Source organism: Chaetodon trifascialis, chromosome 19 (genome assembly GCF_039877785.1).
Source record: "Chaetodon trifascialis isolate fChaTrf1 chromosome 19, fChaTrf1.hap1, whole genome shotgun sequence".
NCBI classification, from domain to species: domain Eukaryota; kingdom Metazoa; phylum Chordata; class Actinopteri; order Chaetodontiformes; family Chaetodontidae; genus Chaetodon; species Chaetodon trifascialis.
The window spans coordinates 7,358,853-7,374,574 of record NC_092074.1 but is presented as its reverse complement, the minus strand read 5'-3'; the positions used below and the strand labels follow the sequence as shown (position 1 = coordinate 7,374,574).

The following is a 15,722-nucleotide window of genomic DNA, read 5'->3' as shown; positions in this document are numbered from 1 at the left end:
TTGTGAACAGACCTGACACAATTACTGTCTTTGGCATGTAGAAAACAGCCAGAAAGCTACACTATAAATACTAGGGCTTATGTTCTCCTTTTAAGATTAGTTTAACTCACTAACTATAGAAATTAAGAGTCTCACATTGGTTTTCTACGTTCAGTCCAGAGGCTCAGACAGTATATACAGACACAGATTATGCAGGTTGTGTGTGGCTTATTGACCGATTTTTGCTGCAGGTATTAGCATTATGTCTTGTGTGCTGGGTTTAAAGCTGCACTAATATTTTAAGTATAAAAAATGTGCTGGATGACTAACAGCAAATTGAAAGGGCTCGCCTATAGTGACGAAACAAGAAGAGGATTATGAGCCAGCTTTGCAGTTTCAAAGCGATACACGTTTTACTCTTCTTGTCTGTTACCAAGCCTCACCTTATTGAGTTACCTGTACTAGTTCCTACTTTTGGAGCATGTTTTTTTTATCATTATCTTATCTTGCAACACGAGTTTCTAACTTCAGTGCTACGTGGTGCCATAAGAGAGACAGAGAATATGTAACTGTTCCAAAATGAAACAAAAAACTCTTTTGCTTCGGGCCACTGTGCCTTACATAGTTTGTGTCTTTCTTCTTCATTCAAGTCTAAGTTCAGTCAACTTAACAGATTTGCCTCAGGGGAATACAACAATTCAATTTACCTTAAACGTGGCGCCCATGACCATCAAATGCACAAACATACAGCAGATGATAACTCTGGTTTCCCTTTGTCGTCCCTGTCTATGATCAATACTAGTTTTCTATGTTCATGTGGTCTGCGAATGATTAAAATAATACTACTTTAAAAGGTACAGGCCATAGAACTAGAGTCCCTATTCTGTTATTTTTGTCACAGACAACCACACGCTGAGCTATTTGTCATTAACCCAGAAGGGGGTTGACATATTTACTGCTTCCTTATGTTTCCAACTACTGTTCACACTGCTTGCTGTATATCAGATCTGAGAGCGTGAGTGACAGACACTGGGGGACTGCTCTTTACAGAGGAAAGTACCTAAAGTATACATCTGGACCTCAGTGTCCCTTACAGCTCCACACTCCACCCATGCAGGCGCATTACTCTGCAGAGGATGTTTCACTACCGTTTGCTCTGACCAACAGTTACATAAGCCATTCTGAAAAAGGGAGCAGGCCTCCACCCTGCAAAACAAAACACCCACTGACCAGTGAGGTTTCTCAAAGTCAAAGTGCAAAAATAATCAGCCTCACTGCCACTTGTTCCAAGTGGAAATGACATTTAGAAGTGCTAGTCCAGACTGTGATAGCAAACATTTAGTTATTACCGACACTGTTAACTATACCAAACATGTTTTTTTCAGCTCTTCTACTTTAAAAAAGGGGTAGGTAAACTTTTGAATGGGAAGGCTGTGTGCACATTTCTAAAATGAATAATAATGTGTTGACTCAAATGTAAAGCTCTGTGGCCTGTTGCACCAGCTATATGTAAGTAATTCTTAAGTTAAGGTGCAGGACTACACACTAAATGATAAACTGAAACTAGTTTGATACTGTACTTGGTTGACGTAATGTCCATCTTAACTGCTCTGGGGTGAAGTTCAGACTTACCAAAATATTGTCTCAGAAAATGACGTTTTCGCTAGCTGCAGCCAATCGGTGAAAAGCACTGTTTTTAATGTAGTCTGTGCTGTCTCTCATGTGCAGTTGTCTTTGGACACTTTGCTATGTAATAGTGAGCAGGGTAATGGCTAAAAAAGCTGCTGTCAGTCACCAAACAACAGCAACAAGGTCCATAAACGAGGACGAAATTTACAGCTAATGCGAAATTACAACATTGACATGGAATGGTGAAACCATCGACTACAACACAGAGTAACATCATGGTGTGTTGTTATTGGGCAGATTAACATTATAATAAACACATAATGACCAGTTAATTAGAAAGTTATCTAACCCTCTATGTTTGCTAGCCAACACTGTAACGTTAGTGTCTCCTGTCAAATTCAATCAAGTGACCTTTAACCTTTAGCTTTTAACCAAGTGTGATGCTATGCTGACATTCGTTTGTGTGCTGTTCCAGGAGATTGCCTAATGTAAAATAACTGGTAGAATTAGCTCGTCCTCATCCTCCAAGTCATCCCCCCTTTCAAAATGATGCCAACTGCCAGCCACATACCAGCTGCTAGTTCAACAGAGAGTTTACACCTACTAAGGGATTGGTATAAGATTTAACTTATTTCAGGTGGCGCAACCCTTAAAGTCTTGGTGCCATGTAAACATCCTAAGTTAGAAATTACAATCAGGATACACTTATGAAAGGTCCCATTCCTAGACTGTTCCTACATAGTGGCAAGACACCCAGACTGAAAGAGACACAAATGACGCAGCGACGTGGTTTTGCATCCCTTTGCGGTCAATTCATGTCTCCCTGCAGTTGTTTTATTCCTCTTTGGATTCGTCATTGTAATTGTTTTGCATCTCCTTGTGGTCATTTTGCACCTCTTTGTAGTCATTTTCAGTCTCTTTGTGCTTGTTTTGTCTGGTCATCCCTCTGGCCCTGCTCCCACTTTAACTTAATTTTATTTGACTTTGACTGATGAAAGAGCATAAAAAAGTGTGAAATTAATGCTGGCATTGCAAGACTCTGATTATGAGTCGGTTACTGATATATGTATATCAAAACAAATCAGGTTAGATCTAAAGAGGGACTTTTCACAAACTGCTAGCATCTGTCAATCGCGACATGTGTCCACAGAAGAAGAAAGTTAGAGGCAGTGATCAAGGACAAGGACAAGGATGGTTGTCAGGATCTTGAGTCATAATGTCTGAGAGATCTGAGAAAACAGTGATAAGGATGAGATGCTGTTAGGAGCTTCTACTGATCAAGGAAGAGAACTGACTCATACATTCTGTTCACCTTGCAGACGTTTCTCTGCAGAGACATTTTAAGAATTTCTGCAGATATAATACATGTAATTCTATTAAATTCACTTACAAAGTCCGTAGATAATATGCCTTTAAAAGAGGCTTTAATCTGAGCCCGTCCCAGAGATTTCCTGCTGTCCCACACAGTGAGGACAAAGAATGAAAAAATAGCAAAGATAAGAAAAACAGAACAACAAGTTAGACAAAAAGTGAACACCTCATTAAAAGTATACAGCGTTTGATGGAAAACAGCAAAAACAGAAAATGTATTCAGAGAACTGTAAGTGCTGTTCATGGTTAAAGTTGTGAGGAGAATATGCTGGAAATTCATACAGTGACGATCTTGCTGGCCAAACTCTGTGAGACATTGACATTTTTTGTGCATTAAAGTGCATTGAAAATCTTTCGTTCAAAGCAGTTTTTCTTTTGTTTTGCACTGTTAGAGGAGAACGATTGAACAGACGTCGGAAAACCACGCAATGCACATGAACTTGAGGCCAGCCAGAATTAGTTTGTGGCTGGGGTATATTTCAAGTCCTGAAAGCCCCCTTCTCATCTGCTTTTAATTCAGCTTTTTTGCTAGCAAGCAGGTCAATCAATGCATGAGCAGCTGGCACAGTATTGTTGGTGGAGGTTCACAGGTCATATTGCCTTTGCTTCCTTGTCACTGTAGCAGCCACCTGTGCGAGCAAACCTAGAGCTGAGATAGGAGGCAGATAGTGCCAGGGACTTTCCACAACCCAGTGTGTGTATGCATGTGCGTGTGTGTGTTAAGTACTTCTTTGACAGTCAAGTGCACTTCTGGTTGTGTGCATGTGTGTTTGGGTGTGCACAGGGCACTGTGTGCACAGACTGAGTGAGCGTAGTGTGAACTGCAAGTGTGAGAAGACATGCAGAGGAGTTTAACAGTAAAATGAAAGGATTGCATGCTAAGCATTCATTCTCCTGGATGTGATATTGTGTGGCTTGCAAACTGGGGACACAATAGGATTTTAATACAAGAAAGGAATGAGTGAGTAGTATGAGCATATTCTTAAACACAGCATCATCATGTAGCATGCAAACCTAAAGTAACTTGATGCTCCACAGCAAAGCAACCCTCAAACTACCATCTGACATATTCTGCTCCACTTTACCCCCAAAGGGATGTGGTAATAACACTGTCTTATCACTAAAAGGCCAGTGCCTGTCATTCCAGAGTGACAGTTTTAGCCCCAGAGTCTCTGTGTTGGTGTAAGTGGGCTGTCTGTGTTTTTAAGCTGTAGCCCACGGAGGAAGCAAAGGCTAAGGGGGTGAGGCAGGAGACCACGTAGTGCTGGAAATCCCCTTCCCTCGCTAGGCCTGACTCGTCTTAGACACACAGGGCCCCGCTGAGGCCCACATCAAAGGGGCTGCTGCTGTTCTCATCATCCTCCCTCTTTCTGCCTTTCTATATGTCTCACTGTCCCTCTGTGTCTTTACCCCCTCACCTTTGTCTCTGTTTCCATTTATATACATGTCTGTTTTACCACTGAGGAGCAGCTGTCCTCATGTTTTAAGAAGCGTCTGAATCTTGCAGTTACGAAGTGTGTCGAGATGTAACATGCCACTAACTCGCCTGGGTGTTTTTCTGTCATAAGCCAGCCTGGTGCGAGACTGTTCTGCAGGGCATCTTGCCTCTGCAGAACAAATTGCTCCTCTTTAAAGTATTTGTAACAACTGTTTGCGAGTGACAAAAGTGCACGTGCGCTCTGATGAATAACAGGGTGGATGCATCAGCACATATGGCAGTCAGGTGTGGCTTAATTCATTTTTAGGACATGTGGTTAGACTCCTGTACCACCTTTGAGTAAATCAGAAGTGAAAATGCTTGCTAAACTGGTCTCCCCAGAAGGGAGAAACACCTTCTGTCCCCACCCCCACTACTCAAAGCCCACAAAAATGTCAGGTATGTTTAAAGCAGCAGACAACTGAAGGCTGGCGAGTGGACATGCAGCCCGGGGACTGGCACATGAAAGTTGAACTTTGGGATGGAGCTTTTCACATGCAGACACACAAGCTCATATGAGGGCGACCGTTTGTGCGCATGCACACATTCTGCACCAGTAAACACTAAGTCACAAGGAATGGCATTGTGAATTCTCAACTCTGGATTTTCCCTCTTAATCACAGATTGCCTGATGACTGCTGCGTGTCTCATGTCTCCCTGAAGGAAGCTGCTCAAATAGTCTGTTTCCTCTCAGCTGCACCGCTGCACAGGCTGCTGGCTGTAGACACCAACGACGGTCACTCGCTCAAACCGGTTTCACATAATCAGGTTCTAAATTTAAACCGAAAAAAGACCAGATATCATGTTTTCCACTTGTCATTGTTTGACTACTTTAACAGGTTGTGTTTTTTCACACGCTGTGCTTTATTTCCACAGAGCCAGTGATACTGTCAGGGCAATTTTACAAACTTTTTCCTAAAACTGTTCCCAAAATTGCTTCAAAAGTGGTTTATTTACATTCATTGTTTGAACTTGAATGGCACCACTGGCCCTTAACCTCAGTCAGTGTAATTCTTAAATCCAGTACTACCCTCTAGTGGACTGACTAGGGACAGCAGAATTTTGCCTGTTAGAAGGTCTTCTATCAACCAACCAGTGATAAACCGACTCTGCAGTGTAAAAAAAAAAAAAGGTGAAGGAAACTGAAAACTAAATTCCTGCCTGCACTGATTGAACAGTAGTTGATCTGTAGGCACAATATACATTTGGGAAGCGCTCACTCACGAGCAGTGCCTCCACTTTCCTACCAACTAATTACAATGTCAATACCGCCTCCAGCCCTTTTCTCATTCTAAAATATTAATCCTGCATATTTTCCGGTCCATTGAATGTGGATGCAGCCAATTCTTTTTGGGCAGACAGAGCTGAAATCAACATAAAACAGCTGCTAAGATGTAGCTCATGATCTGATTGAGAGTTGGTTCAGGACACAGAGGCGTCTGCTGGGACGCAGCAGAGGCAAATGCTTGGGGCGTTTATTTTGGGTGTACAGGACATCCAAGTATGGAAGCCCATCAGAAAAAAGATCCTCTCCATCAATATAATGAGAAACATTCTCAAAGTAATGACTTATGTAGAAATAATGAGTTGTTTTTTTTTTTTCAAATAATGACTTACTGTCATTATTTAGTGTCATTATTTTGAGAAATCTTGACACTGTAAGCCTATGACTGATTCTCACCAATACTGTCAATCACCATCATTTGAACAATGGGTGAAATCGAATAAAATATAAAATATAAACAGATTTCTTCAAAGTTTTTAAAGAGATCATTTATATAGTGGCTGATTTCTTTAACTTGAAGCAAATCTCCAGGTTCCTTCTAAATATTTTCTGAGGTGTCAGCAGGATTATTACAGACTGTGATGGTAACTATATGCTGTAAATCCCCACATTGTAAAATTTTGCTGACGATAGAGTTATCATGCCCTTTTTCAGATCACATGGAGCCTTGTGACAGATTTATTTTTAATTCTGCATATATTTAAAAGTAAAATAATGATCATCCAGACACCATTTGGCTCATAAATAGCTGCTGTACAAGAACAGGTCAGTTTAACATGTGTTTAGATTGATAAATGCTTTGCACTTTGACACTTTTTGTGTCTTTTTGACATTATGTCCCTTCCTGTTGTTGGGTATTGCTGGTAGACTATGTGTTGGACACTGGCATGAATCATAGTGTATTTCAACACTTTGCTTACACTATATTTACATTTTTTAATATATATATATATATATATATATATATTTTTTTTTGCATGAATGACATCTTTATGATACCCACAAACATGTGTTTGGAAACCTGCTTGCCTCAAACTGCCCCTCGAGGGATGAAAAAAGTCTTCAAGTACTCAACTAAAATCCCACGAGAGGCTTTAAGCATGCATATAATTGACTCAAAAGCAGTATAAATAAATAATAAACATAAAAACAGCCAGCAGCTGTTTTTGAAAGATCCAACAAGTCTTTTTCAATCACAGTATGTTTGGCCTTGCCTTGAGGCTCACATCTCAACAGATACTGAGAAACTTCTACCAAAAATATTCATCTGTGATCTCAGATTGAAACGTAATTAAAAAATCTGCCGTGATTTTGCAGTTCTGAATTATGTATACCAGCATGATGAATTATTGGCAGCGTTTCATGACCCTGTGCACTTGGATGTGCAGGCTGTCAGTGGGTGGTATTGTCTGTCAGTCTGGATGGTGTGTGAGGCTGCCTTGTGTGGCCTGGCTGGCATGGACTGACTTCACTACGTGACTATTAGAGATGAGCTCTCCCGTCATGCCATCACCATAATGACGTGGTGCTGCATGTAAGCGGCCACCAAATGGAGCATCATCCTGCATATGGACTATTGTTTGTGAGTTTGCATAGTTTGAAAGATGCTGTATGTCCACATATATCATTTCCAAACGGTGGAAGCTTTTGGGATCATACTGAATGGAGAAACTTAGCTTTCCTGTCACGCTCTGAGGAACCACTGCCAAACATTTCCATCATTGCTCAATTAGCCTGTCATTAAGTATAAAAATGCTGACAAAATGCTTTATTTGATGTTGTTTCAAGCACCTATTTTTTAACCGCTTTTGAGAATGGTGGAGTTTTTGTCTTGAAGAAAATGAGAAAACAATGATTTGGGGACTTGAGAGCAAACTGAATTACCTGTCAAACAATGTCACAGTAATGAGGAACAGACAAAAAATCCCAAATAAACAATAGATGTTGTAATACACTATGAAAATATCTACATTTTCAGGTCATTTTTGACTTGAGCGGGAATGATCAATCTTAGAAACAGTAGTTTGCAGAAATAATCTCAAATCAGGCACACTTGCTGACGTATTCCAGAACTTTCAACCACAGACTCCATCCACTGATGTGAGGTGTGGTTGAAAACTTTGGAAAAAGCTAGCAAGTGTAGTGTAAGTTGAGATTATTTTGTCAAACAATTTTGACAAAGAAATAATTCAACATTTTGGGAAAAATCCTTACTTGCTTTCTTACCGACAGTTAGACTCGCTCCTGGTTGCCTAGAAATAGTTTCCATCTGAAAGAAATTGTGCAATCCTTGCTTTTACACTCAGGTTTTTGTGAAGGTTAAACAAGCAAGACACGTGAATTAGTGAGCTTTGGACGTGCTGATGAATTCTGTTACCTTTGGACAGAGCTGGTCCAGCTGTGTCCCCATTTCCAGCTTTTATGCTAAGCTAAGCTAATCAGCTTCCGGCTGTAGCTTCATACTGGCCACATAGATGTGAGGGTGGTACCAATCTTCTCGTCTGACTCTAATTCTAATGCAGCAGTCTGTGTTATTCTGTCTCCACGCTGATGTCTTAGTGATTCTGATATGCATTCCACTCTCAAACCTTCTTCTTTGTGTGTTGTTTATGTTTTCATGCATCAATACGGCATGTTTGACTGTTGTGTATGTCAACAGTGGTGAGGGCGTGACTGCTGTGGGGGTCGTTCTGGACCACAGAAACCCACTCTGACCTGAGAATGGATGCATTGTGCAGCGGGTGGACAAGGTCTCTGACCTCAGAGCAGTCTGCGTACAGTGCAACACAAGGCTCTTTGTTAGCGGTGACAAAGACAAGCCCTCACATCACTCACACTGCAGCACCACCGAGTCTGTCAACAAGCAGAAAACACAGCACCACTGCCAACATTGACTTAGGAAAATAATAAAGATTTTCCATTTGGACCTGTTCAATCTGTTAATGACTGTTTTAAAATGCTGATGAAATCAGACAACAAAGGACAGAGAGACACGTCTAAAAGTCAGACAATAATTATGATTTTATTAACAGTTCATTACAGTGTTACTAAATCAATAGAAAAAATGCTTAAATTAAGTGTTTTGTCAGTTCATTAAAATAAATACATAATTATAAAAAATCGTACTAAAAACAGTTAAAAATGTAAGTAAATTTGCAAGTCTTTGTCGAGACTAAAAATGCTCCCTGCCATTATCAAAGGCATACACACCACATCTGCTATGCTTATGTCCATAGCAAATAAGGCAGATGAGAAGAGCAACATAGAACACCTAAACCCGTTTTCATAGTTTTTTCACAAAATGTCAGTCAGTCTAAAGATCCACAGATGACTTGATAACCAAGGCTTAAACTGCTCAGAGCTTCCACACAGACAATGAGTGCAATGTGATCTTAATAAGCATTAATACAAAAATAAAGAGGTGGGGGAGTGTTTAAATGGCCAGCTCTTTGGTGCAGCTGGGTGTATCAAGAAAAGCACCAGTTTGACCAGATCTGGACAAAACAGCCGATGTGCATACATCAAATATTTGAAAAGGCTGGAGTGCACTCACTGATTAAGAGGCTAGTTTGCATCTTTAAACGCTTTAAATGACTTCGTAATACATGCTTCGTCCAGATCTGTCACTGACTTGGCTGTATTGGTGATTTAGGCACAGTGTCTGGTCCGTCAGAGGCACAGGGGAGCAACATTTAACCTTCACTCCACAGCAAACGTTCAAATTCGGGAGGCTGCTGTAGCAACTGATAATAGCTGCTGCATAATGTGATGCTAACACGCTAACAATGTCAACTAAACTATGCATTAGCAGATAAAATGGCACATAATGTCACATTTTCTGACTCATATTGTATGTTTTCATAATACATCATATCCAAATCTGTTGCTCTATTATCCAGCAGTTACTGTGTCAGTTGCTACACTGTTGCAAAGAGACACTTAGTAGTCAGAGGAGTCATTGCACCACCGCCGTCCTTGCCAAACAACCACAATACAGCAGCACTGCCCATCTAAAGCTGTGTTGTACACAAACCAAACGGTACTTAGTGAAACAAGACAGTGATCCTTCTTTAACAAACACACAGACATCGAAGGGCAAACGTCCATTTCTAGGGATGGTTAGGTCGCCGTCACGATCGCAGGGACTACGATGGTGCTGGAAGGTGCCCGATTTTCATCCTCAATCTGATAGGTCACGTCAGGGTGAGCGGCGGCCACCTCCGCCTGGCCCGTTATGGTGATCGCTTCGTCTTCATCTTCCCGAGACTGTATCTGTTCAAAGGATCGTTCCGCTTCTTCTGACAGGCGGTTTTCCTCTTTCTCTTCCTCCCTCTGACACGCAGACACCACAGGCATTACATCAGCTGGCACAGTGAAAAACAAAATGACAAAAACAATGTGGTTTCATAACCTCAGTGCAACATACCTCTTTCTTCATCCTGTAGTATTCGTCAATTGCGTACTGATATTTGGCTGATGTTATCCCAAAGAGGGAGGCCATCCTCTCCCCAAGGTAGTCGCAGGCTGGGAAAGAATAAGAAGCAGCTGAATGTGTGCTGAACCCTGTTTGGACTGATCCATGACAACAGTTCCAGGTTCCATTATTGAATTAGGCAATATTTCACATCTTTCATCAATCTTTGTAAGACATCACATATTCTTGTTCCTATCCTCTGCTAACCCCACAATTTCTGGGTTTAATGTCAGCGGTATCAATTATTCAGATTTCATCTAACTTTAAGACAGTTTTCCAAAATATAGACGGGCTGACAGCGTGAGTAACAGGATGAATAATTTAAAAGTGACATTTTCTAAATAAATCTCAGTTTCAAAAGTGAAGTTTCAGCATTGATGTGAACCTGACAAAAGCAAGTTCAACTTAGCCTGGCTTTTTCTCATCTGTCTGGTGACCCTGGATAACCTGAATCATGGCTCGGCTAACTCTGGGGGGAGTTCTTAATTACAAGTCAATCCCATGCAAACCATGAGCAGAGTGCCTCCTATGACACAGTGATCGTACTCATGTGGAAATGAGATCACTGCAGCAGCAAAACGTTGCATGAAAGTGATACAACATGAGTATATAGTCACACAGATAAAACACAATAAGAACCTGTAGAAGCATAAGGATTAAATTAAAACTTTCAGGCAAAGGCTATCAAAAAGTGGTAGGGATGTCATTTTGAACTGTAATGACCTCTTTGAAGTCTTTAAGTCCAACAGACCGTTTGATGGAGTTTGTGGTCCAGCAGAGCTTGATCTCCTGCATGCCCTGCTGCTCTATCAGTAAACTAGGCTGATAGACAAATGGAGGAGGACACAGAGCACAGCCATGCCGATTGGATAATCACGACACTGAAGCATCTGAGAAGCCGAGTGTGGAAGCGCTTCGGGTTCTACACAGTAAAATTGCCAGCAAAGATAAAGTTGTTTGCCAACTTTGTACAAAGCTGCTGCGTTACTCTACCTGGTGGCTCAAGTGAGGCATCAGAAGCATCAGAAACGGGTGCAGCAACATCCGCCTCGTCTGACACAGTGCAACTATGTGAGCAGTTTAAGCTTAAGTAAGGCTGCTGCAAAATCACCCTTCATGAGACTGTCAGTGAGTTCAACTGCAATCTCTCAGACAGTGGTTGTGTAAGAAATGTTTGATATAATTATCATGGCAGGTACAACGAATGTATTGATTTTTAAAAAGGATAAAAACACAGATTACCTGCTACTCTAATGTAAACTCTGTGTCCCTGTTGGCATCCTGCAGGAATGACGATTCAAATGCACAGCGAGCTGAGTATTGGAGCTGCAGCTAGCTAACTAATGCTAACTAAATGTAACTAACTGTGCCGCTAAAGGCTGATTGACAGGTAAATGTCATGATATTATATCTTGAAGCACACGTCCTATTTAGTTTTACAGAGAGGAAATATGATTGGATTTTGGCACAACAGTAGAAAGAATCTGTTTATTTGTATTTCTTTTTATGGCACACATTGTCATCATATTTTATCTCGCCTGTAATGAACAAACCTGAGATGGTGGATGTGGCAGCTCTCCACATGTGAAACCAGAAGTACGGACCCCAGGTCAGCTTTGACTGCAACACACAAACGTACAGTCAACGGGACACATTTCTAAAGGACATCATGTATGTTTCCTATTGCTCCTTCTTTGACTAATTCACAGAAAACACAAATCCCTCTTTCCTCTCACACACACTGCCGTTGCTCCATCACTTCCCTCGTCCTCATTCAGCTCCTCGTACCCCCCACACACACCAATCCCCCATCCCTCCACCATTCCTCACCCTCACCGCATTGACCGGGGAGGACAGCAGGTCTTTCCTCTCTGGTTCCTTGTCCTCTCCCTCCTCTTCGTCGGTGCTGTACTCCTCCATGGTCTCCCCGCTGGAGAAATGGATGATCCTGCGAGGTGCCTTCTCCCTCTGCTGCTCCCCTCTCTTGTCCAGCTCCCCCAGCTCCACACTCTCGAAGTCTTTACCCGGGTTAGGGCTCTGAGTGTGGGAGGACATCACAGGCAAACATGAAGACAGTGTGTGTTATTATGGGACCATTTGACAAGGGAGTCAGTTAGTCAATGCTGCCAAAGGTGGGATAAAAACTGAATTTCTGATGGTATTGTGGCAGTATAACCTCGACATAATATCCTGACCAACCACACCGACATGACAGCTGACAAGTGCCAACAAGCTACAGGCAGTGGGCGACATCTTCAGCCTCATTCAGTAAACAAAACGCTAACGACAAAATGTGGCGATTATTGGAGAGGCGGGGGTTTACCGACCTGCGCCACATCCATGGTCTGTCCTATCGACACGTTAACGTTAGTGAGGTACAGTGAAATATCGGCCATTGTCGTCGTCGTCGTCGTCTTTGTATCTCTGGATGCTGCGCCCACCTCGACGCCTCTCCTCCGCGCTGCCAGACCCGGAAGTGCCGTGCGTGCTCACCGTACGTAATCTCCATGGAGATTAATCTCAGAGCATTAAGTGTACTGATTCCTTTATCAGTGCTACAGAGGTAATACGGCCAAACTTGAATGCAATTATTACTGTTTGTCTTCAATTGTTAACCCCAGGCGATTATTTTAATGAGTAAATTTCATATATATATAAAACTTTTTTTTATATCTTAGTCTTCCCGAATTTTAATACTAGCTTAATTGTTGTAACGTCAGGCTAATAATTTAAGATAGCCCTGCTATGGAAAACTAAAAAAGTACTGTAGAGTAAAGTAAGTACTTCACTGGTGATACTGAATAATGGCTCAATATTTGTTATTTGAATAAGGAAAAAAGTCATACTACAGAGGTGATATCAAGAATATAAGTCGAAACTATATAATTACAAATAGTTACTCTTAAACATTTCTGTGATAAAAAAAAGAAGTCCCTCTATATTTATTTATAATGTGCCTGAATTGTATTAGAGTATGCTTAAGTTATTGTGTAGTTATTTCATTGCCATTATGCTTTTCCTGCAACATTAGTATATAATGTTCTTGCAGTAGACCTTAAAAAAAAAATAAAAAAAATTCACAGGCACAGGGGCCCAAAGAGTCAGGGGCCCCCAAATTTCTGCTTCTGTTTAAAATGACTGTTATCAACATGACTTGGTGCAAAACTCACAGAATACCTTCAGTCCTGACCGTGTAATATTGAGTATTTGCTGATGGTGAGTCTGCTCTGATACATATTTAATGTGTTTCTGCTAGATAAGTGGGGGGCTTTTTATGTGTTTGTGCTCAGCATGGTCTGATGCCTTTACTTAAGCGAGATTTTGATTGCTGGGCTTTTACTGGTAAGGGAGCACTTTTACACTGAGGTATTACTCTTTTATAGAAGCAAGGAATCTGAATATGTCTTCCAGTACTGCAGCATTATCTTTAAGTTGAAGCAGAGAGCCTGGGAATCGCTCCAAACCTGAATTAGCATTTTTACAACCACTAGATGTCAGTAGAGCTCCACCTAAGGCAGAAATGAACAAAGCCATGTCTTCCACTTGGCCTTGAATTATTGGGGTCTGACTCCAGAGTTCTAAAAATCACCAGCAGAACCTGTTATATCTGCTCTATAATCAGTTATCACTCTGAAGTTACCTACTTTCACCCTGGAGAGCTGTAAAGGCACTCCAACAGGGAGAACGTAAAGAAGGCCTGAAACTGCACAACTCACTCTCCAACCTATGATGTCACCAGATGTTAAAACTCTCCCCATAAAAAATGCAAGTCAGCCTCATTTTGTGACTTCACACGGATGTTTGCTCGAGGTGCATAAGGAAATCAGCTCCATTCTTAAAGAGCTTTATTAGGTGTGAGCCAAAATACGCTTCCTAATCGCCAGAATATCCCTGAATCTTCTCACTCTTCGGCTCCCCCTGCATCGTTCTCCTTTCCTGTGGATATTAAATTTCGGCTCCTCCAAGATTTACAGCTTCACCTCTTCCCACCTTGTTTTGTTTGGATTGGTCCGAAGCAGAAGTGTTGCAGTTTTTCATTGGCTCGGTCTTGTTTTCCCATTAACAACTGACAGTGGCATTTAAGCAGGCTATTTGTAATCAGTCACACAATTGCTCAGGTCAGCTGTTTATTGGACAAAACATTATTAATCTTGAGCTGTCAAAAATTATGGATTTCTCAAAAGGGTAAAATCACAAGCACAGGGATGCATCTGTTGTCTCTTATGGAAAAGGTTACTTCTATCTCATGATGTTGCAAGTCATTGAACCTTGGGAAGCTGCAGGTCCTAAGATCTGTTGTTTTATTAATGGCTTTTTTGTATTATTCCTGTTCACCCACCATTTCTAGCCACTAAAACCAGACTTTTTCCCCCTCTAAGTAATATAAATGAAGGCAAGAACATACTGTACAAATTGTTGGCAGTTATTTTTAATTTCACTGTGACTTTACAACTACAAAGTGACGGCCTGGGAGCATTTGAACAGGTGCAGGAAAATTACAGCAGCCAAAAAGAGTCGTTAAATCAACTTTACTGTGGGTTTTGTAAGACACAGTACATTTTTCTGATTGGATTCTCACCTTAAATTGCCCTCTCTAGGATTCGCTTGAAAGTGGCGTGAAATCACCTGTGTCAGGCTGACTGTGGAGCTGTTGTTCATGCAGATCTGATTTGATTGGAGCATTCTTCGCTCCTGACGTGAGCCAAAACCAAGAGGGTAAAAACACACCAGGATTTGATTCAATAAGGTGTCAAAAGCAGCCTAACAGGTCTGTGGATGTGTTCTCTATGGACTTGACTGCCCAAATTTATGAAATCACTTCAAATATAATGGCTTTCAAATGATGGCGGTGTGGCTGCAGATATTAGGACTGCATGACGCTATCATTCCTAAAACCTTGAGCAAAGTTTAATCAAGTGTCCTGTTCAAGCTTTGCAAACTGTGGAAATAGTGTGTATGTGTGTGTGCATTAGCAATAGAGTTGTGTGCACTACACGTGTATGTCTTTTGTGCATACATGTGCAGTGTTGTAAAATATGTGGGTTGTCTCTGCCCCATGCTAAAATGAGCATTCTCCGGGCTTCCAATGATGTTTCACGCGTTACGGTACGTTCCCTTCCAGCGATGTTCCATTTACACCGCGGGTGATATGAGCTCTGCTGTCGACGTGAATCATCCCTCTCACTAGCCCATTGCCTCCAGATAGTTATAGGACTATATGGCCTTGCACATGCTTTTCACGAAGACTGTAGGAGTGTTGTTAACAGCTCTGCAAAACGCGGGAGCAGACATAGGAGGGCTTTGAGAGGCGGTGAACTAACAAAAGGAGCTAAAATAAAATGTACAGTTTGCATGCGTACATCCAGGTAATAAATAGACTTGATGGTCATTAAGGCACCACAGAAAGATACATATCCATCTTCTGGGGGGGAAAATGAAAAGCTTTCTGCTTTGACCCTCCACTCTCCTCACTAATGAACGTCACATTAGTCAGACATTGAATGAAT

The 15,722-nt window shown here is 41.4% G+C and overlaps 1 protein-coding gene across 2 annotated transcripts; it reads right to left on the bottom strand.

The window, feature by feature from the left end:
• Positions 1 to 8,739: 8,739 nt before the first annotated feature.
• On the bottom strand, positions 8,740 to 12,687 carry LOC139348199 (protein FAM177A1-like). Of its 2 annotated transcripts, none has more exons than XM_070988171.1 (5): positions 12,543 to 12,687; positions 12,046 to 12,252; positions 11,769 to 11,835; positions 10,168 to 10,265; positions 8,740 to 10,073 (listed from the first exon to the last, which is right to left on the bottom strand). In XM_070988171.1, the coding sequence occupies exons 1-5, from the start codon at positions 12,609 to 12,611 to the stop codon at positions 9,861 to 9,863; spliced, it is 654 nt and encodes a 217-aa protein (XP_070844272.1). In that variant the 5' UTR covers positions 12,612 to 12,687; the 3' UTR covers positions 8,740 to 9,860. The 2 variants fall into 2 exon arrangements, with proteins under 2 accessions (XP_070844272.1, XP_070844273.1); XM_070988172.1 differs by having other exon boundaries at positions 12,052 to 12,252.
• Between the last annotated feature and the right edge of the window lie 3,035 nt (positions 12,688 to 15,722).

What these genes read in the sequence shown, in the direction of transcription:
- LOC139348199 (XM_070988171.1), bottom strand. Translation starts at nt 12,611, where the DNA reads ATGGCCGATATTTCACTGTACCTCACTAACGTTAACGTGTCGATAGGA. An exon ending in TGCCACATCCACCATCTCAG is followed by an intron (nt 10,266 to 11,768) that starts GTTTGTTCATTA and finishes ATTCTTTCCCAG; the next exon opens with CCTGCGACTACCTTGGGGAG. An exon ending in ACTACAGGATGAAGAAAGAG is followed by an intron (nt 10,074 to 10,167) that starts GTATGTTGCACT and finishes TCTGCGTGTCAG; the next exon opens with AGGGAGGAAGAGAAAGAGGA.